Source organism: Triticum dicoccoides, chromosome 7A, assembly GCF_002162155.2.
Source record: "Triticum dicoccoides isolate Atlit2015 ecotype Zavitan chromosome 7A, WEW_v2.0, whole genome shotgun sequence".
Classification (NCBI taxonomy): domain Eukaryota; kingdom Viridiplantae; phylum Streptophyta; class Magnoliopsida; order Poales; family Poaceae; genus Triticum; species Triticum dicoccoides.
Window position 1 is genome coordinate 203724478 of NC_041392.1, and position 22733 is coordinate 203747210.

At 41.8% G+C, this 22733-nt stretch overlaps 2 protein-coding genes across 2 annotated transcripts; one reads left to right on the top strand and one right to left on the bottom strand.

The window, feature by feature from the left end:
• The first annotated feature begins 683 nt into the window (after positions 1-683).
• LOC119330108 (BTB/POZ domain-containing protein At2g04740-like) lies at positions 684-3912 on the top strand. Its single transcript, XM_037603224.1, has 5 exons — positions 684-1545; positions 2118-2874; positions 2965-3001; positions 3102-3235; positions 3318-3912. Exons 1-5 carry the CDS (start codon positions 1047-1049, stop codon positions 3655-3657), a joined length of 1767 nt encoding a protein of 588 aa, XP_037459121.1. The 5' UTR covers positions 684-1046; the 3' UTR covers positions 3658-3912.
• Positions 3913-4696: 784 nt separating this feature from the next.
• On the bottom strand, positions 4697-9801 carry LOC119331718 (fimbrin-4-like). Its single transcript, XM_037604884.1, has 14 exons — positions 9471-9801; positions 9189-9359; positions 8827-9074; positions 8517-8688; positions 7764-7802; positions 7587-7655; positions 7380-7496; positions 6794-7005; positions 6485-6643; positions 6219-6418; positions 5895-6061; positions 5593-5689; positions 5293-5384; positions 4697-5191 (listed from the first exon to the last, which is right to left on the bottom strand). The coding sequence occupies exons 1-14, from the start codon at positions 9555-9557 to the stop codon at positions 4913-4915; spliced, it is 2109 nt and encodes a 702-aa protein (XP_037460781.1). The 5' UTR covers positions 9558-9801; the 3' UTR covers positions 4697-4912.
• Positions 9802-22733: the final 12932 nt, after the last annotated feature.

The window sequence follows — 22733 nt, forward strand, 5'->3', positions numbered from 1 at the left end:
GCGACAGCAGTTGCAGCCTACCGACGGCAAAAATGGCGGCCTCCACGCTCGAATCTTAGTGGAGAATATGCGGGCAAGGACGGTCGAAGCTATCCACGGCGCGGCCGGGATGGCTGGAGGAAGCAAGAATCGCTGGAGAATTGGGGAACGGGTGGAGGCGGTACGGCGGGCGGGCGTGGAAAGTTTCCTCCCGCCAAGACACAAGATTTGGATAGGGGAAACCGCAAATGGAGGAAAGGATAACAAAAGATTTGATGGCTGGGGACAATTTTTACAACTCGCCCTAAAAAGTTCGCGGGCCGACCGAATATAAGGTACATGTTCTGGCTGGTTTTCAGTCCAGTACTGTATATCGGTGGTTATTTTACGACTGGGCGATTATAGCGGCTCTGCTAGAGATGCTATAAGACTTTTTTTTAGAAAAGAAGGATTACCCCGTTCTCTGCATCAGAATGATGCACGCAGCCTCAGATACTCTAAGACTTATTAGATCACTACTTTAATGATCTTAAAAGTCTTAATTTTTTTACAGAGAGAGTATAAACTAAGCCTAATTTCCAATGTCATATGTATCACTTTGACATCGTGGAGCTCGCTATCGACCGAACGAGAACGCTCGCGAGCTCAGGGCGTGATCATGTAGGCCTTGTCGTCTTCAATGGAGACGACGAGAAGGGCGAGAAGGATGTAGCGCCATTGTTGGAGATTGGGATTGCGACGTCAGCAGCAATTCGTGCAGGTCGCGGTGGATATGGCCGCCCGTAGCTGCTCTCCTGAGCCGCAGTTACCCGTACCGACTTCCCGGGGATTTAGGAACGAGGAGGTGGGAGCGACATCGACCGTCCACGGAAGCAAGATCGACGGCCTCCAGGACATCCGAGCAAGACCACAGATGGAGAACGTGCCCGAAGGAACTGGTCGAGCAGGCGGGGAATTCCATCCGAACAAGTCCATTTCGCACGTTCCCTGGAGCGCCGCGATTCACGGCCGGCCGCCGCCCGCCGACCGCCGCGAGGCAAGAAAAGGAAAGAATTTCCCCGGAAGAGATGGTGTACGCGCCGCCGCCCGACGGCATGGGCCTGGAGATCGACCTCGACCTGGACCCGGAGGACCTCCACCCGACGGTGCCCCTGAAGAAGGTCCCCGCGGGGGACCTCTTCGAGGCGGCGCGCGCCGGCGACTGCGACCGCCTCGCCCTCCTCCTCGAGGCCGGCGCCAACGTCAACGCGCGCGACCGCTGGGACTCCGTCGCGCTCTACTACGCCTGCCTCGCCGGCCACGCCGACGCCGCGCGGATGCTGCTCGAGGCCGGGGCCGTCTGCGCCGAGCGCACCTTCGACGGCGACCGCTGCCACTACGCCGCGCTCAACCTCGACCTCCGGAGGCTCCTCAAGTCGTTCGAGGCGCGGCCGCCCCCGCTCGCGCCGCTGCCCGCCGCGCTCCGGGCCACCTTCCTCGCGTGCCCCGCCAACCGCGCCGCGTACCTCGAGATGTTGCTCCAGGAGGGCGCCACCGCAGAAGCCGCTGCGCTAGCTGAGGCCGAAGGTCAGCAACTTCTTGGCTTGCTTGCCGCCTGGATTGCAAATGCAACTGGATTTGTGGATGCCAATCAGATTGGATGTTATATGCAAGGATTGACAATACTAGATGGTTGGATTTGGGGGTGAAAAAAAATAGTTGATTTCTGTAGTTACTGTGATTACCAATCAGACCACTTTTGCATATATAATATTCCCTCTGTAAACAAATATAAGAGCGTTTAGATTACTAAAGTAGTTATCTAAACGCTCTTATATTTCTTATATTGTATGTCACTGGAAAGATTGCACATTCGAAATGCACTGTAGGTAACCAATTCATCTAGTTATATATCAATTCAGTACAAATATATGTCTGCCTGAATTACTCGAGCCAGCACAATGTGCACTGTATTTCTCAAGAACAACAGTGGTTCAGTGCATATGTAAGATATTGTTGAGATGTGTTCCTTTGATTTTCTTTTCTGTAGTATAAAAATTTCCCATTCTGTGTAAGTGGAAAATAACAGCTTTATATTTTCACTTATTTTGTGGAAGATTACGCGACTGATAAGTTTTGTGTTAACAACTTTTGTGCAGGATTTGGGCCAACAGATGGTGCATCAACTGGCAGTCTCTTCCCCCCAGATATTACATTTTACGTGGATGGAAAACCTATTGAAGCTCATCGGATCATCCTTTGTGCTCGATCACCCTTCTTTGAACAGAAATTCGAGACAGACTGGAAAAACAGGAAGGAAGTGAGATTTTCTAATAAAAAATTATCTTTTGGTGCCTTGTACAACCTTATCCATTTCTTCTATGCCGATAGACTCGAGGCTCCAGTAGATGAAATGGAAAGTTTGTCACGCACTTGCAAAGTTTGCAAGTGTGAGGAGTTGCGTAAGTTAGTTGAGAAAGAAATTCTGCATCTTAGGTTTGCACTGTATAAGTCAACAAGTAAGTTGGGTTTGGAAAATGCACAGAGTCCGAGACGGTTCATTTTACTCGGGCAGTCATTGCCACGGGAAGATCGCCTTCCATCAGCATTGCGGCGTGTTCTTCAGAAATGTCTGGCTAATTCAAGAGAAGAAAATTTCAAAAAAACTGTAGCAAATGAGATGTGCAGAAACTGGAAGGATGATGATCTTGCTGATCTCACTGTAAAAGTAGATGATAGAGTCTTCCGTTGCCATCAGGTGATTTTGGCCTCAAGGTCGGAGTATTTTAAAACCAGACTATCTCGAACAGTGGATTTTCTTGAAGGTAACAATCGAGTGCATGCATCTCTGGGTCTCCCATTTCTTGAGGAGCATGACCTGAGTACAGAAGCATTTGAAAAGATGCTTGAATACATGTAAGATCCCTTTGCACTTTTTCTTGCTTGACCATTATTGTTATTGTTACTGCTCTTGTCTGGTTTATTCCCTGCTTGTGTTAATTTTAGGTATACTGACAATCTGGAGCATATGGATCCAGCCCAGGTAAGATATACTACAAAACATGATTCAGTTACCTATTCTTACAAAATACTGAAGTCGCTTCAGTTTGTTGCGAAACTAAACTGAAGTAAACATATCCCAGGCTGAAGAACTATTTGATGTCGCATCGAGATACCTGCTGTTTCCCCTTAGGCGCGCTGTAGCTGATTTACTGTTACCAAATCTGGAACATGTTTCACCTGCGGAGCTGTGCCATTGGTTGATCTTGTCAGACATGTATGTGCTCGTCATGCTTGATATCTTTCTGTCATCGTATTATCTGATTTGTAGCTGAGGTCAATGTTTTCTCCAAATGCAGTTATGGCGTTATGAAAATAAGGGAGTACTGCCTGGATATCATTGCCTACAATTTCGAGATGTTTGCGGACATAAGAGAGTTTAAGGCTTTGCTCTTGACACTCCCGCCGCCATCTGCAAATGATGCACTACGAACGACTCGTCCCAGCCACCCCGGGGCTGCAGGGCACACTGACCAAGGCAATATTCTCGACGACTTGCGTGAGAAATGGTTGGAAGCGGAGGCTGCTGAGCTGGACGAGAGAGATCAGAGCGCAGCGCTGTTTGACCAGCGACTGGAGATGCTCATGCTCGTTGCGGAGCGGGAAGCCTGTGATGATGACAACGCTGCCCTCCACTGAGAGCTGGAACTCTATACCTTTCTTGTGTAGCTCTTCCTTTTGTAGTCTTCGCTGGAAGGGACTGATGTTGGGTTTCTGAATTACATGTCTCCCCTTTGTTTTACAATGGATGCTTCTTACACTGGAATGAAACCTTTTTGGAGCTTCAGCATGTTTCTGACTTGTTGCACAGTATCTCAATGGTAGTAGCTGATTTATTGTTTTAGCAAAAGTAATGGCCGATGTTTAAAACAAACAGTGCTTTTTTCTGCTTTACTGATGCCATCTGGCTGTACGGGCCATCATACGGTGATGCTCTGTTACAAGATTACTTCTGTATGGAACTTGAATTACACCAGTTTTTCTATCAGATCTGATGGCTCGTCTTGATGAATCGTTCTCCTTAAGCAGAGAAGTTTACTTTTTTTTGTTTTGTTATTAATCTGTGCATGCAAGCCAGTTGGGAAACCTGAAAAAAATCGTGTGCCCAACTCGCATCAAATATCGACAAGGACCTCTTTGAATTGTAGGGATTTCAGAGCCCCTGGGAAAGGGCCTAAAAATGTGTGCGCATTCTTATGAGCCCACTCCTAGAGAAAATCTTGCATGAGCTTAAAACTCATCTTATTCTACTTTGAGGATGAATCTTCTATGTGCCTCCACTATATCTCATCATTTCAAAGTACCCAGGGGCACCACTAAAAAACAATTATGTGTTTTAGCATCCTGACATCTCATTATTTTCTTCTTCAATTCCTATGTTATCTAATTCTTGCCCGAGAAATACTTACTACTTCAATTTCTTTTCCATCTTGCATAATATGGTTAACCACCATGTTAGAAAATCCACTACAGAATAAAAACGGGAACAAAACAAACATAAAGGAATCTTGGAATACACAATTGACAATTCATCCTTACAACATTCGACCGATTGTTAGCAACCAACAACTTTAAGTTGGTAAACAGCTCAAGTGACCGACCTTTTGTATTGTAAGAGCAAGAGAAAAATTCAGTGAACAAATATAACCTATATTCAGCATAATCCTATACACTGGATTGTTTTATGTGCACTTAGTAAGAAAACTATACAAATACAAATACAAATAACAAATTTGCTCAGATCTATTCTGTGCGCGAGACAGGAAAGCAAAAAATGATGGGAGGGAAAGTACTATTCTAAATCATCATTCTGTAGTCACGATCTCACATCGTCCCGGTGTCTGAAATATTGTCAATTGTGGTTAAGTTGGAGTTGGACTATCAGGCAAAAACCTCAAGCAGGAGCCTCTGAAGTACTAGTATCATCAGCAGGAGCCTCTGAAGTACTAGTATCATCAGTTGGCATGTTGGATGCTCTATCAGGCAATGAATTCACCTCTTCTCCTTCTGATGGTGCTATTATCGAAGCGGAATCCTCTGAGGCGATATCGGAAGCAGCATCTGAAGCCGCATAAGATGATTCTGATTGTTCGGATGTTTCAGGCTGCTGTGGCTTCTGCAGACTCCAGTACATGATGCTAGCAGTCAATGTTAGGATCATTTTCTGATTCACCTGTACGAGAATTAGTTTAACATCATAAGATAAAGATAATTATGTATTTGACCTTTAGCAATATATAGCATGTTGTTTATTTCATAGCAATGGCCCATTACATCAATGATGTCTTCTGGTAACAGAAAAACAGAGCACCCGAGCTTCCGTGCGACACTGATGATGTAGGTTGCATTTAACTTCTTCTCATCATCTGCAACAGTAAAAGGGTATGCGCGAATGAGAACGAAGGAATTGCAAAAGATATATGGGGCATGATTTCATTCGGTTCTCATGATGCGCCAAAATAAAGCACATATAACTTTTTATTTTCTTTTTTTGCGGCAGAGACCACATATAACTTAAGTTAAAAGGTCAGCAGGTAAAAGGAAAATCAATCCATTTGCGGACGAAGAACGCACCATTTACACCCTTCGATACAACCTTCCAGTTCACAACCCTTGGCTCTACAGCACTGAGAAGTTCAAGGAAAAAAATTCCACTCGATAGGTTCTTGTCCTGAAGCAAAGAGAGAATTATGAGGGTTTTCTGGACAGATATGACAACTGAAAAGGCAGGGGCAGAGCTTTCATTGTTTAGACAGGGGCTGAACATAGACACAAAATATATTTGTCAAATATTCTATTACACTTATTGGTCCCCTGTTAATTTTTCTGCAAGCTCAACTGCTGCTGAAAGGCAATGTGCAATCATAAAAGATCACCTTAAAACTTTCTATTCGAGAATTTCTCCCGGAAACCTTCACTTTGTTATTCGCCCAACTCAAGATATCAGCATCCATTATTTCTTTTCCTTGGGACCCTTGAGAGTGGAATCTCAGTTTGTTTAACAGCTGGAGGATATTGAATCTCATCAATTGCCATAGAAGTGCTGAAATAAGACGTGAGATGATACTTAATATGGCAACTCCATCTAGAACAGAAAATAGAAGAAGGGAGGATGGATCATTATCAATGTCCATCTGCTACTTTTTATGACAGTTAAATAGTCATCTACCACGATGCACATTTTGGTAAAATTAACTCACCAACAATCAACTTCTTGTTTCCCTGAACAATATCATTTCCAGCTAGATTCACCATGGAAAACTTCAGATCCTTTGCAATATTTATAACTTGATTACAGTTCTCCAGTTTTCTAAATGGCATTTTTATCGGAGGTTTTGTCGCTAGCTTCCAGTTGACATATCCGGGACAGACTTTGTCGAGCACTTCTAGTAGGACCCACCTGCATAGACATTTACATCACTCATCTGTTCCAGATAAGCATGACATGCCTCCGTCAAAAGCTTACCCATTTCGAACATCTTCAAACACATTGTTCACGTATGTCGCAATTCCAAGGCTGTTGATCCACATTCGGAAGGCTCTCTCTTCTCGGGACAATATAACCTCATCTCGCGATGAGATTTGTGTGAGTGCAACCTGTCTGGAGTCAGTACTCAAACCGTTTCTGCATGTAAAAAATCATTCTACTTTGGTGAACATGAAATGGCATCACAGAACCACCAAGGATATGAGAACGCGTTCAGTATGCAGACCATAATAAAAAGACAGGCTTGATAACTAAGGTTCCTACAAAGAGTAGACAAATAATTCTCACCTATGTTGGAATATTTGTGCAACAAATGCAAGGTTGAGATTTGGGGAGCCTTCAGTAATATCCTTTGGGCTCAAGTATCTTTTGCAGCCCAACTTCTCTGCTTGGTCAAGTACCACTTTCGCTCTTACGGCAGGATCCTTGGTGTCAAATGCAAGTATAGAGGAATGCTCTGGAGCGAGAGATTTGATAAGATAGGCGTAGGCTTCAGCATCCTGTACAAGCCTACCTTGTAAGATAATTGCTTGTTGAGCATCTAATAGACTAATGGAGCAGTAAATGAAGATATGTTTTTGTTGGCACGACACATGAAAAATACGTTTCTATCATGCATGAGGTATTACTGAATTTGTACAAGGAATCTAGAAGGATTGCACCATTTGCATATTACAGATTGCAGCAGACAAAGTATTCAGACTTTGCTTCCGCAACATAGTGTTTAATGACGCGTCAAAAAATAGTGTTTAATGCATGCAACACTAAGTAGTAATACATATTTGTTTCTCAGGTGGTTCCCTTGAAAGTAAGAGGACCAAACATGCAGTTACACATAAATTCTGGAAGAGACAAGCCTATTTGTTGCGTGAACCTTGATATCTGAGGAGAAGTTGGTAACAATTTTCTTGTAGCCAGCTTTCTTGAGATGATAATTCATCCATTGAAGTAGTAACTTTTCAGGTGACAAGCTCAGCACTTCATCTATATCCTGTACAATAATAAGTACAATAAAATGTTATATGTCCAACACAAATATATTATGTCAATAAACGACATTACATAATGACAAGACTAATACCTTGCTGTCATCAAAAATTTCCACCAGCTGTGGCGTCCTCTTAAGATTTAGATCAGCCAAAAGTTGTATCTATTTTACATGAAAATATATATTAAATAGTGTAATAGGACAGTTATACACATCTTTATGTAGCCTGTCTGCATCATAGTAGCATACATTTGGGATTTCAGGATTCACCTTTATAATTTGAGATATCAACCCGAGAACTAGATGAGTCTGCAATATTAAGCATAGGGTTAGTCATTACTACCCTTCTTTTAATTAGTGTACTATTTTGCACTGAAAATGATATTGATGATTATACATAAGGGGGATGCAGGTATCTATAACGTATATGTACATCCTGGTTAAATAACTAAAGACATTACAAAATGAATTCCTGGAGATGTCCATCGAAAAAAAAAGAATTCCTGGAGATGTATTCGACACCAACTTAAACTTTTGGAGACACGAGAAGAAAAAGAACATGTGCAGCACAACTAACAGCAGAGTGAACAAGAAAAATAACACTGAGATAAATGTACTCCCTCCGGTCCTTTTTACTCCGTGTATTAGATTTATATCAAGTCAAACTTTGCAAAGTTCAACCAAATTTATATTTAAAAAATATCAACATCTACAATGCCAATTATATATATAACGAAACTACATTTCATAATGAATCTAAGAATATTGATTTGTCATTGTGAATGTTGATATTTTTTCCTATAAGTTTGGCCAAAGTAGAGATACTTTGACTCCGGTATAAGCAAACCCAAAGTCATTGGTAACCGAGCATAATGCACTTTGAGACAAGATAACAATATCGGTGACAGCATATCTATATCCACACATATCATAAAAGGAAAATACTGATACCGGTTAAATCTGGTTAAGAGATCAATAGCTAGAATAAAAATGTACCGCCACAGATAAGAGATGAAGGCATACCCTTCCTTCCACCAAGTCTTGAGCTCCAAGATTCACAACAGTACATCCAATAGCCTTTGCAGAGTTGAGGCACAGTGTGTGGTTCTCATTTCTCTCCCATGGGTTAAGGATCCTTTTCTTGTTGATGGCTCTCTCATCAATAGTCCCAGGTACCGCTACATTGATCAATTTACTGACCGTTTTATCCAGTGACCAATAAATAAGCAAGCATTAGACAAGACTGTCAAAACAACAGTGCATCATTTATATGTTGCCATATCTGTAAAAACCAACAGAATGCAGGTGGGAAACCCCAGCATCAGCATCTCACCAGAGCACGACCCCGTCTCTGACGAGGTCGAACAAATCGTTGCCCGCGGGGTCAATCGGCAGATACTTCTTCAGGAAAGGATCGTTGCCGAGGTACGCGTTGATGTGCGCGACGTAGGACGACTTCTCTGCCTGGTTGGGGCTGTGGTGGATCAGCGTGGTGGTGCTCGACTTGAGGAACGACCACGAGTTCTTGCTCCCGCTCGCGCCCGCCTTGGAGCTCACCCTCTCCTGCAGGTTCAGGTACTCCTGCATGCAGCGCAACATATCCCCCGGTTTGTTTCACCCGCGGCGTCAAAATCAAGCGCTCCTAAGTTACCACTTGAAGGAACCTTGAGTGATTCTCGGGAACGATCGATGTACCTGAAGGAATTGCTCGAACTCAATCTCTTGGTCGCTGTCGGGGCAGACCTCCGACAAGAACGCAGCAATCTCCTCCTCGGAGACAACCTCATTGAGCCCCTTCAGCTTCTTCATCAGACCCGGCAGGTTGTTGGTGGTGACATGGCCGGACTCCCTCTTCAGAGTCACATACTGCAATCACACCACACGACAGGATTGCATTTCGGAATTCGGAGCGGAACCGCAATGGGCATAATCAATTGGGAATTTGGGAGCGGGAAATGTAGCGGATTCGGGCGTGACCTTGGCCTTGAGCGATCGGAGCTCGACCTGCGTGAAGTGGCCCTGCAAGGAGGGGTCGGAGACGACGACCCCCACGAACCCGGACATCTATCTATCTGTCTCCGGCGGGGAGCCCAATTCTTGGAGCGCCCTAGCGAACGCCGCTGCGGGACGCGCGGGCCTCAGATCAAAATAGGAAATGCGGGGATCGATCGTCTCGTTCGCGCGCGCATTGGGGGATCGAATTGCCGAGGAAGGAGAGATCGCCGGACGAGCGCGTAATCGATCGACGGGAGGATGCGGGGCGGTGGCGGTGGCGCCTTTGGCACACGGTCGAATTGTGGGAGATGTTCTTGCTTGCTTTGCGCCAAATCTTTTTCTCGTTAGCTTACGACGATGGCTTTTGTTGCGTTCCAGATTTTGTGGGGGCCGGGGACGGGAGACGGTCGGGACAAGGAATGCTCTTCGTTTTTTTTTAGTGCCTTTTTTATCAATTCTTTGAATGTTAGGGAAATCTCATGTCTAGAGCTTTTTTATAAGACTAGTAATAATGTACGTGTAATGCACGTTTATATTAGATAGTATATTAGTTGCACTTTGGTATTTAGTAAGATATCAATTACTTTTTCACGGCAATGATAGGATATTAATTACATGGTAGATTTAAAGGAATAACGTTGACTCAAAACATGGTGGGTAACCATAGCATTATAAATGTGTTTGGTGCTAAACATTGGAACGATTTGAATTGCTATATAACATGATTTGACGATTGAGATGGTTTGGATCTGCCCATTTGAGTCTTTTTATATTGGTACATAGATGCTACTCTTTTTTTTTGAAAAGGAACTGACCTATTATAAAAATTCACCTCAAGTACAAAGCATCTCAAACATTATAAAAATTGTTTTTGATGTAACCTCGTCAAGAGGGTGTTCCAACAATTTATGTAGATTGAAAAAACTAAAAAAAATACAGAGTAATCCAGTTTATTAGGAAAACTATGTCAAAAGCCACACACAAAAAAAGATTACAACAACCATAACACCGACGTCGACCTAGAAGCATCCCACCATCACCAAACACGATCACCCCGAGTGATTGAGAACGACACCTTCTGAAACATCTTCAAGAAGGAAAACGACGCATGTGGGCACCGACGTCGACAACATCGACCCTCATCGACCAAAAGCTTCAGCCCACACCTGCAGACAACCAGGCCACCGAAACTTGGTAAATGATCCTGCCAAACCAACAACCACTACCATCGATCCCATGTGACCTAATGTTTGAGAAAGTACTCTTCGACAATGCATCCATGGAGGAGAAAAATGCCCTTGAGCGTCATCATCATCGACAATGACCCTCGTCGAATCAAAGCTTTTCGCTCAGATCCTTGTTCCGCGCCACCTCCACAAGCCCCGGGTAGGGGGGCACTAGGCCACAACTCCATTTGTATTCATCAATGGCGAACTGCACCAACTGAAGCAGATGGCCATCACGACCACACATCGCCATTGAGGACCGCTTGAGTAGCTGCTAGCACCACTAACTACCTTAATGTATGAAATATGCTCTAGAGGCAATCATAAATGTATTATTATATTTCCATGTTCATAATTCAGTTTATATTTTATGCTATAGTTGCATTGGTTCTTGAGTACGAGATTCGAAGGAAAACTCAATTGCATGTGTGAAACCATAAACATGTAGACAAGCAACCAGAAAGAAATATACATCTATAGATCAAACAAGATGGCATGCATATATATGAACATAAACAAATAATTCACCACATGATCAACAACATCGCTACAAATACATCAGATTAACCATAATCATGCAGGACAACTCATATGACTATTGTATTGAACATCTAAACACGTCAAGATGGAGAGATTACAACTTTGACTACTACCATGAACCTGTAGTCAAAGTTGATTGAGGTTGGTGATGATGAAGATGGCTCCCCCTCTGACAGAGTTTCGGATCAGAGCTGAAAACAAAAATCGCCTCGGAAATGCGATTTGACGTCGGAGGAAAAATTATTGATAATTAGAGTAGAGGTTTCGCTGGATATATATAGGTCATCAGGCACCGATGCCACCTGAGGGGGTACCCACATGCCACATGCGTCCCTATAAGGTGCGAACCTACACCCTATGAGGCCCACCAGATGTAGGGTCTACCTCACTGGTCCTCTCCTGGCACGAAACTTTCATAACCATTGTTTTGTTTTTTCCTCATACCTTTTATGTGGTGTTTTTCTGAATACTAAGAACACCAAAAACAGGAGCTGACACTGGTCACAAGATTAATACATTAGTCCAATAGAAATCAATAAGAAGTATGCCCAAAGTGTATGTAATTGATACAATGTAGCATGAATCTTACAAAAATAGATACGCTAGAGACGTCAAACGGCTTTGAACCGAATTTCCAGCGAAGTACCGCCATAGGTTGTTGGAAGTTTCGTCTCAGATTACAAAGTGCTGGTGGTGAAAAATTGCACGATATATAGCTAGGGAACACCCCATGCATGTGTGCCCTATGCCCCCTTGGTCCACCCTTTGGCATGCTTCATCCTCTGGTGAAATATTGACGCTTGATTTTTTTCTTAGATTGTTTGGAGTCCAGGAAGGTTCATATACCCACACCCGTTAAAACATGGGAACTGCCTTCTCGATAACAATTATTAGGTTAGTCTAAAATATAAAATAATGCAAAAATGACATGAAATAAGCATGATATCCCACTAAAGTATTCAATGGCTTGTCAGAGACAACATGTAATGAACCACCTCGGCAAGCATAGCTTCTCTATAAGAGCCATTGATGGTCAGCCATGTGCCTATTTGTGGCTACCAAATCTCCACCTCTCCTTTGCCTCCACCATGTTCTTTCACAAGTAGGAGGACCGAAGATCCTCCTGGCCAAGAACTGTACAAAGCTCGTTTGAGGAATTATCGACGATGCTCTTACGACTGCCTCTAGCTTCAAGCTACCACAAACCAGAAAGATGACCATCGCTAGCCACCAGTCATTGCTTGGACACGACAGTGGCGTGCTCCACCCCAACATAGCGCCAAACACCTATAAGGCAAGATTGACCTCAACCTAGCATGCACATCACTTCTCCGTGCTTCTCTTCTCACATGTCTCTACTCCGTCTGACCTCACTGCCGGAGAATGTTGGCTCTTCGCCACCTGGAGTTGTAGGTGGTTCCAAGGGTTGGGTTGTTTAGCCATTAATGTGTTACACGAGTTGGGTTCAGAATATCGTGAGACAGTTCGATAATACTGTGGATTGGGCCAGGCCCGTGTTCTCACAAGCGGCTAACACCAATAATGATCTCTTCGTCTACCTACAATTTTGTCGGTTGCGTGTTGCTCTGTGGTCAACTTAATTGATAGTACCCCCTCCATTATTTTTACTCCATTCGTGAAAAGGTCAAGGATGGAGACATAGAAATTTGCAAAATACATATGGATCTGAATGTAGCAGACCCGTTGACTGATGGAAATATGCCCTAGAGGCAATAATAATTTTTTATCATTATATTTCATATTCATGATAAATGTTTATTATTCATGCTAGAATTGTATTGATCGGAAACTTAAACACATGTGTGGATACATAAAAAAATACCATGTCCCTAGTGAGCCTCTACTAGGTTAGCTCGTTGATCAAAGATGGTTAAGGTTTCCTAACCATGGACATGTGTTGTCACTTGATAACAGGATCACATCATTAGGAGAATGATGTGATGGACAAGACCCACTCCGATAGCTTAGCATATGATCGTTTAGTTTATTGCTACTACTTTCTTAATGTCAAATACATATTCCTTTGACCATGAGATCATGCAACTCCCGGACACCGAAGGAATGCCTTGTGTTATATCAAACGTCACAATGTAACTGGGTGATCATAAAGATGCTCTACAGGTATCTCTGAAGGTGTCTGTTGAGTTGGCATGGATCGAGATTGGGATTTGTCACTCCGTGTATCAGAGAGGTATCTCTAGGCCCTCTCGGTAATACACATCACAAGAAGCTTGCAGGCAAAGTGACTAAGGAGTTAGTTACAATATGATTTATTACGGAAAGAGTAAAGAGACTTGCCGGTAACGAGATTGAACTAGGTATGAAGATACCGACGATCGAATCTCGGGCAAGTAACATACCGACAGACAAAGGGAATTACATATGTTGTTATAAGGTTCGACCGATAAAGATCTTCGTAGAATATGTAGGAACCAATATGGGAATCCAGGTTCCGCTATTGGTTATTGACCGGAGAGGCGTCTCGGTCATGTCTACATCATTCTCGAACCTATAGGGTCCGCACGCATAACGTTCGTTGATGATATAGTATTATATGAGTTATGTGATTTGGTGACTGAATGTTGTTCGGAGTCCCAGATGAGATCACGGACATGTCGAGGAGCTCTAGAATGGTCCAAAGGTAAAGATTGATATATAGGATGATACGTCTCCTATGTATTTATACTTTTTTATTGTTCCATGCTATTATATTATCAACCTTGGATGTTTTATATGCATTTATATGCTATTTTATATGATTTTTGTTACTAACCTATTAACCTAGAGCCCAGTGCCAGTTTTTTCCTTGTTTTTGAGTTTTACAGAAAAGGAAAATCAAACGGAGTCCAATTGACCTGAAACTTCACGAAACTTATTTTTGGACCAAAAGAAGACCCCGGAGTAAAAGAGTTGGGCCAGAAGAGTCCCGGGCCGTCCACGAGGGTGGCCCCCCCAGGCGTGTGGGCCTGCCTCGTGGAAGACTCGGGCACCTTCTTGACGTGAGACCGATGCCAAAAATTCCTATAAATATAGAAACCTCCAGAAAATAACCTAGATCGGGAGTTTCGCCGCCAGAAGCCTTCGTAGCCACCGAAAACCAATCTAGACCCGTTCCGGCACCCTGTCGGAGGAGGGAATCCCTCTTCGATGGCCATCTTCATCATCCCGGCGCTCTCCGTGATGAGGAGTCAGTAGTTCACCATCGGGGCTGAGGGTATGTGCCAGTAGCTATGTGTTTGATCTCTCTCTCTCTCGTGTTCTTGAGTCAACACGATCTTGATGTATCGCGAGCTTTGCTATTATATTTGGATCTTATGATGTTTCTCCCCCTCTACTCTCTTGTGATGAATTGATTTTTCCCTTTGAAGTTATCTTATCGGATTGAGTCTTTAAGGATTTGAGAACACTTGATGTATGTCTTGTATGTGCTTATCTGTGGTTACAATGGGATATCACGTGATCTACTTGATGTATGTTTTGGTGATCAACTTGCGGGTTCCGTGACCTCGTGAACTTATGCATAGGGGTTGGCACACGTTTTCGTCTTGACTCTCTGGTAGAAACTTTGGGGCACTCTTTGAAGTTCTTTGTGTTGGTTCAATAGATGAATATGAGATTGTGTGATGCATATCGTATAATCATACCCACAGATACTTGAGGTCACATTGGAGTATCTAGGTGACATTAGGGTTTTGGTTGATTTGTGATGATGAATAGGTAGCCTAACATACATTTGTGTATACCTCCGACTATGTGAACAATTTATAGTATTCGAGTCTCTTATGATACTCCCACTATTCCGAATGAGAAATTTTTTGCTTATGAGGAGAGTAATAAAAATTCTATGCTTGTAGATCATGAAAAGAATGCTCTATGTGATGGTTATATTGTTGAATTCATTCATGATGCTACTGAAAATTATTATGAGGGAGGAACATATGCTTGTAGGAATTGCAATAATATCAAGTTTCCTCTCTATGTGCTTAAATTTTTGAAGTTATGCTTGTTTTACTTTCCTATGCAAGTTGATTCTTGTTCCCACAAGTTGTTTGCTCACAAAATCCCTATGCATAGGAAGTGGGTTAGATTTAAATATGCTTGTCATATGCTTCATGATGCTCCCATTATGTTTCAATTCTTATCTTTTATGTGAGCATCATTGAAATCATCATGTCTAGCTAGGGGCGTTAAATGATAGCGCTTGTCGAGAGGCAACCCAATTTTATTTTTGTTCCTTGCTTTTTGTTTCTGTTTAGTAATAAATATTTCATCTAGACTCTGTTATGGTTGTGTTTTTTGTGTTTAATTAGTGTTTGTGCCAAGTAGAACCTTTGAGAAGACTTGGGTGAAGTATTTGCGATCTTGCTGTAAAAAAACAGAAACTTTTGCGCTCACGAGATTAGCTGCCATTTTTTAATGGAGAGTGCGATTAGGTTGATTCTTTTTGCAGATGATTAATAGACAAATTCAACACGTACACCAATTTATTTCAGAACTTTGGGGTTCCAAAAGTATTCGAAACCTACAGATTACTACAGACTGTTCTGTTTTTGACAGATTCTGTTTTCTATGTGTTGTTTGCTTATTTTGATGAATCTATGACTAGTATCGGAGGGTATGAACCATAGAGAATTTGGAACACAGTAGGCTTAACACCAATATGAATTTAGAATGAGTTCACAACAGTACCTAAGTGGTGATTTATTTCTTATACTAACCGAGCTTACGAGTTTTCTGTTAAGTTTTGTGTTGTGAAGTTTTCAAGTTTTGGGTAAGGATTCGATGGACTATGGAATAAGGAGTGGAAAGAGCCTAAGCTTGGGGATGCCCAAGGCATCCCAAGGTAATATTCAAGGACAATCGAGAGCCTAAGCTTGGGGATAACCCGGATGGCATCCCCTCTTTCGTCTTCGTTCATCGGTAACTTTACTTGGAGCTATATTTTTATTCACCACATGATATGTGTTTTGCTTGGAGAGTCATTTTATTTTCTTTTGTTTTGCTTGCTGTTTGAATAAAAATACCAAGATCTGAAATTCTTAAATGTTAGAGAGTCTTCACATAGTTGCATAATTATTCGACTACTCATTGATCTTCACTTATATCTTTCGGAGTAGTTTGTCGTTTGCTCTAGTGCTTCACTTATATATTTTTAGAGCACGGCGGTGGTTTTATTTTGAAGAAATAGATGAACTCTCATGCTTCACTTATATTATTTTTAGAGTCTTTTAGAACAGCATGGCAATTTGCTTTGGTTATGAAATTAGTCCTAATATGATAGGCATCCATGATGGGTATAATAAAAACTTTCATATAAAGTGCATTGAATACTATGAGAAGTTTGATACTTGATGATTGTTTTGAGATATGAAGATGATGATATTAGAGTCATGCTAGTTGAGTAGTTGTGAATTTGAGAGATACTTGTGTTAAAGTTTGTGATTCCCGTAGCATGCACGTATGGTGAACCGTTATGTGATGAAGTCGAAGCATGATTTATTTATTGATTGTCTTCCTTATGAGTGGCGGTCGGGGACGAGCGATGATCTTTTGCTACCAATCTATCCCCCTAGGAGCATGCGCGTAGTACTTCGTTTCGATAACTAATAGATTTTTGCAATAAGTATGTGAGTTCTTTATGACTAATGTTGAGTCCATGGATTATACGCACTCTCACCCTTCCACCATTGCTAGCCTCTCTAATACCGCGCACCTTTCGCTGGTATCATACACCCACCATATACCTTCCTCAAAACAGCCACCATACCTACCTATTATGGCATTTCCATAGCCATTCCGAGATATATTGCCATGCAACTTTCCACCATTCCGTTTATTATGACACGCTCCATCACTGTCATATTGCTTTGCATGATCATGTAGTTGACATCGTATTTGTGGCAAAGTGATGACCCACAAATATAGGGGATCTATCATAGTCCTTTCGATAAGTAAGAGTGTCGAACCCAACGAGGAGCAGAAGGAAATGATAAGCAGTTTTCAGCAAGGTATTCTCTGCAGTACTGAAATAAGTGGTAACGGATAGTTTTGTGATAAGATAATTTGTAACGAGCAACAAGTAACAAAAGTAAATAAAGTGCAGCAAGGTGGCCCAATCCTTTTTGTAGCAAAGGACAAGCCTGGACAAACTCTTATATAAGGAAAAGCGCTCCCGAGGACACATGGGAATATTGTCAAGCTAGTTTTCATCACGTTCATATGATTCGCATTCGGTACTTTGATAATTTGACATGTGGGTGGATCGGTGCTTGGGTGATGTCTTACTTGAACAAGCATCCCACTTATGATTAACCTCTATTGCAAGCATCCGCAACTACAACAAAAGTATTAAGGTAAACCTAACCATAGCATGAAACATATGGATCTAAATCAGCCCCTTATGAAGCAACGCATAAACTAGGGTTTAAGCTTCTGTCACTCTAGCAACCCATCATCTACTTATTACTTCCCAATGCCTTCCTCTAGGCCCAAATAATGGTGAAGTGTTATGTAGTCGACGTTCACATAACACCACTAGAGGCTAGATAACATACATCTCATCAAAATATCGAACGAATACCAAATTCACATGACTACTAATAGCAAGACTTCTCCCTTGTCCTCAGGAACAAACGTAACTACTCACAAAGCATATTCATGTTCATAATCAGAGAGGTAATAATATGCATAAAGGATCTAAACATATGATCTTCCACCAATTAAACCAACTAGCATCAACTACAAGGAGTAATTAACACTACTAGCAACCTACTAGCACCAATCCCGGACTTGGAGACAAGAATTGGATACAAGAGATGAACTAGGGTTTTTAGATGAGATGGTGCTGATGAAGATGTTGATGGAGATTGCCCTCTCCTGATGACAGGAGCGTTGGTGATGACGATGGCGATGATTGCCCCCTCCGAGAGGGAAGTTTCCCCGGCAGAACAGCTCTGCCGGAGCTCTAGATTGGATCCGCCAAGGTTCCGCCTCGTGGCGGCGGAGTTTCGTCCCCAAAGGTTTGTTCCTATTTTTTTCTCGATGAAAGACTTCATATAGGAGAAGATGGTCATCGGAGAGCCACTAGGGGGGCCACGAGGTAGGGAGGCGCGCCCTAGGGGGGACGCCCCCCACCCTCGTGGGAAGGGTGTGGGCCCCCTGGTCTTCATCTTTGGCGAGGATTTTTGGAGTTTCAGGAGTTTCATATAAGGTATTCCGTGGAGTTTCAGGACTTTTGGAGTTGTGCAGAAAGGTCTCTAATATTTGCTCCTTTTCCAGCCCAGAATTCCAGCTGCCGGCATTCTCCCTCCTTATGTAAACCTTGTAAAATAAGAGAGAATAGTCATAAGTATTGTGACATAATGTGAAATAACAACCCATAATGCAATAAATATCGATATAAAAGCATGATGAAAAATGGACGTATCAACTCCCCCAAGCTTAGACCTCGCTTGTCCTCAAGCGAAAGCCGGTAACAATAAATATGTCCCCATGTTTAGAGGTAGAGGCTTTGATAAAAAATAAAATACAGACATGAGGGCATCATGATTATTCTCATAACAGCAACATACATAGATATTGTCATATGATTACTTATGTTCAAGTGATGATCTATTCACAATGCAAAAGTATGAATCAAAAACCTTATTGAGAACCAACAAACTATAACCTCAGTCATTGAAGCAATTGCAATTTATCATAACATCAGAAAGAGTCTATGTCAGAGCTAAAAAGCAAGTCCACATACTCAACTATCATCTAGTCCTTCATAATTGCTAACACTCGCGCAATACTTGTGGTTACGGAGTTTTAATCAGACACAGAGAAAGATAGGGGCTTATAGTTTCGCCCCACAACCTTTTACCTCAAGGGTAATATAAACAATAATAACTCATGCCCCCCTATATATGGGCCTTTTTTTGGTCTTTATCTTTTTGGGGGGACAATGCTCTATTAATGATGATCATCACACTTATATTTATTTACAACTCAATGATTACAACTCGATACTAGAACAAAGTATGACTCTATATGAATGCCTCCGACGGTGTACCGGGAAGGGCAATGAGTCAAGAGTGACATGTATGAAAAATTATGAATGGTGGCTTTGCCACAAATACGATGTCAACTACATGATCATGCAAGGAAATATGACAATGATGATGTGTGTCATGATAAATGGAACAGTGGAAAGTTGCATGGCAATATATCTCGGAATGGCTATGGAAATGCCATAATAGGTAGGTATGGTGGCTGTTTTGAGGAAGATATAAGGAGGTTTATGTGTGACAGAGCGTGTCATATCACGGGGTTTGGATGCACCGGCGAAGTTTGCACCAACTCTCAAGGTGAGAAAGGGCAATGCACGGTACCGAAGAGGCTAGCAATGATGGAAGGGTGAGAGTGCGTATAATCCATGGACTCAACATTAGTCATAAAGAACTCACATACTTATTGCAAAAATCTACAAGTCATCAAAAACCAAGCATTACGCGCACTCTCCCAGGGGGATAGATTGGTAGGAAAAGACCATCGCTCGTCCCCGATCGCCACTCATAAGGAAGACAATCAAATAACACCTCATGTTTCAAATTTGTTACACAACGGTCACCATACGTGCATGCTACGGGACTTGCAAACTTCAACACAAGCATTTCTCAAATTCACAACTACTCAACTAGCACACTCTAATATTACCACCTTTATATCTCAAAACAATTATCAAGTATCAAACTTCTCCTAGTACTCAATGCACTTTTTATGAAAGTTTTTATTATACCGATCTTGGATGCCTATCATATTAGGACTAAATTCATAACTAAAGAAAATCATCATGCTGTTCTAAAGGACTCTCAAAATAATATAAGTGAAGCATGAGAGATCAATAATTTCTATAAAATAAAACCACCATCGTGCTCTAAAAGATATGAGCGAAGCACTAGAGCAGAATTATCTAGCTCAAAAGGTATAAGTGAAGCACATAGAGTATTCTAATAAATTCTGATTCATGTGTGTCTCTCCCAAAGGTGTGTACAGCAAGGATGATTGTGGTAAACTAAAAATCAAAGACTCAAATCATACAAGACGCTCCAAGCAAAACACATATCATGTGGTGAATAAAAATATAGCTCCAAGTAAAGTTACCGATGGACGAAGACGAAAGAGGGGATGCCTTTCGGGGCATCCCCAAGCTTATGTTTTTGGTTGTCCTTGGATTTTACCTTGGGGTTCCTTGGGCATACCCAAGCTTAGGATCTTGCCACTCCTTGTTCTATAATCCATCAAATCTTTACCCAAAACTTGAAAACTTCACAACACAAAACTTAAAAGAAAATCTCGCGAGCTCCATTAGTAAAAGAGAACAAACCACCACTTCAAGGTACTGTAATGAACTCATTCTTTATTTATATTGGTGTTAAACCTACTGTATACCAAATTTTCTATGGTTCATAAACTCTGTTACTAGCCATAGATTCATCAAAATAAGCAAACAACACATGAAAAACAGAATCTGTCAAAAACAAAACAGTCTGTAGTCATCTGTAGGTTTTGAATACTTATGGAACCCAAAAAATTCTAAAATAAATTGCTGTAAGTGAGGAATTTATCTATTAATCATCTTCAAAAATAATTAACTAAATATCACTCTCTAGTAAAAAATGGCAGCAAATCTCGTGAGCGCTAAAGTTTCTGTTTTTTACAGCAAGATCACAAAGACTTTCCCCAAGTCTTCCCAAAGGTTCTACTTGGAACAAACACTAATTAAAAGCATAAAACGACATCTAAACAGAGGCTAGATGAATTATTTATTACTAAACAGAACCAAAAAGCAAAGAACAAAAATAAAATTGGGTTGCCTCCCAACAAGCGCTATCGTTTAACGCCCCTAGCTAGGCATAAAAGTAAGGATAGATCTAGGTATTATGATCTTTGGTATGCAATTATTCAATAGAACACTTATAACCCTTAGGAGTTTCCTTATTTCTATTAATGATTAAACTTTTAGTCAAGAAATCAAGAAAATCATTTGTAGCAAAAGGTTCCTTAATGATGGCGAGAAAGTTGGGGTGAACACTTATGGATTTGAGATCCGCATTTTCCTTACTAGAAGTTTCACCCTTATTTTTAGGAACGTACATTAGTTTAGCAACTTTGGTAGGAGGATTTGAAGTATTTCTTATGGCAGAAAAAGCAGACCCCAAGTTGGTAATAATACCCTCAAGTTTATCAATTCTAGTGGAATCTTGGTCTATTCTTTCATTAACTATGGGTTCTTTTTCTTTAAAAAAATTCAGAGTAACTCCTACCTTAGATCCATATTGGGTAATTTGGTTGTGGATCTTTTTATCCAAATTCTCAATCAATTCCACAGTGGCAACTTTATTTTCAATAATATTGAGCCTTTGCATAACATGTTCCAAAGTTAACATAGTTCCATTAACCAAGAGAGGTGGTGTGCCATACAAATCTATTATAGCATTATAAGAATCAAAAGTGTGGCTACCCAAGAAATTTCCTCCAGTAATGGTATCAAGAATATATCTATTCCAAGGAATGATGCCTAAATAAAAATTGTGAAGAAGAACGAAAGTAGATTGCTTCCTAGTAGATCTATTTTGCGCATTGCAAATTCTGTACCAAGCATCTTTTAGATTTTCTCCCTCCCTTTGTTTAAAATTAAGGACCTCATTCTCGGGAGACAAAGGAGTAGATAAAGAACTAGCCATAATGACTAAGCAAGTGAAAGAAAAAGCGAACGGAAAAAGAGGGCGAATAAAATGACAAGGGTGAAGCGGGGGAGTGGAAAACGAGAGGCAAATGGCAAATAATGTAATGCGAGGGATAAGAGTTTGTGATGGGTACTTGGTATGTATTGACTTGTGCGTAGACTCCCCGGCAATGGCGCCAGAAATCCTTCTTGCTACCTCTTGAGCACTGCATTGGTTTCCCCTTGAAGAGGAAAGGGTGATGCAGCAAAGTAGCATAAGTATTTCCCTCAGTTTTTGAGAACCAAGGTATCAATCCAGTAGGAGGTGTTGGGGAACCCAATAATTTCAAAAAAAATCTACACACACGCAAGATCATGGTGATGCATATCAACGTGAGGGGAGAGTATTGTCTATGTACCCTTGTAGATAGTAAGCGGAAGCGTTACGAGAACACGGTTGATGTAGTCGTACGTCTTCATGATCCGATCGATCCAAGTACCGAACGTACGGCACCTCCGAGTTCAACACACGTTCAGCTCGGTGACGTCCCATGAACTCCAATCCAGTAGAGCTTTGAGGGAGATTTCTGTCAGCACGATGGCGTGATGACGGTGATGATGATGCTACCGACGCAGGGCTTCGCCTAAGCACCGCTACGATATGATCGAGGTGGATTATGGTGGAAGGGGGCACCACACACGGCTAAAAGATCAACTAATCAACTTGTGTGTCTCCATGGGGTGCCCCCT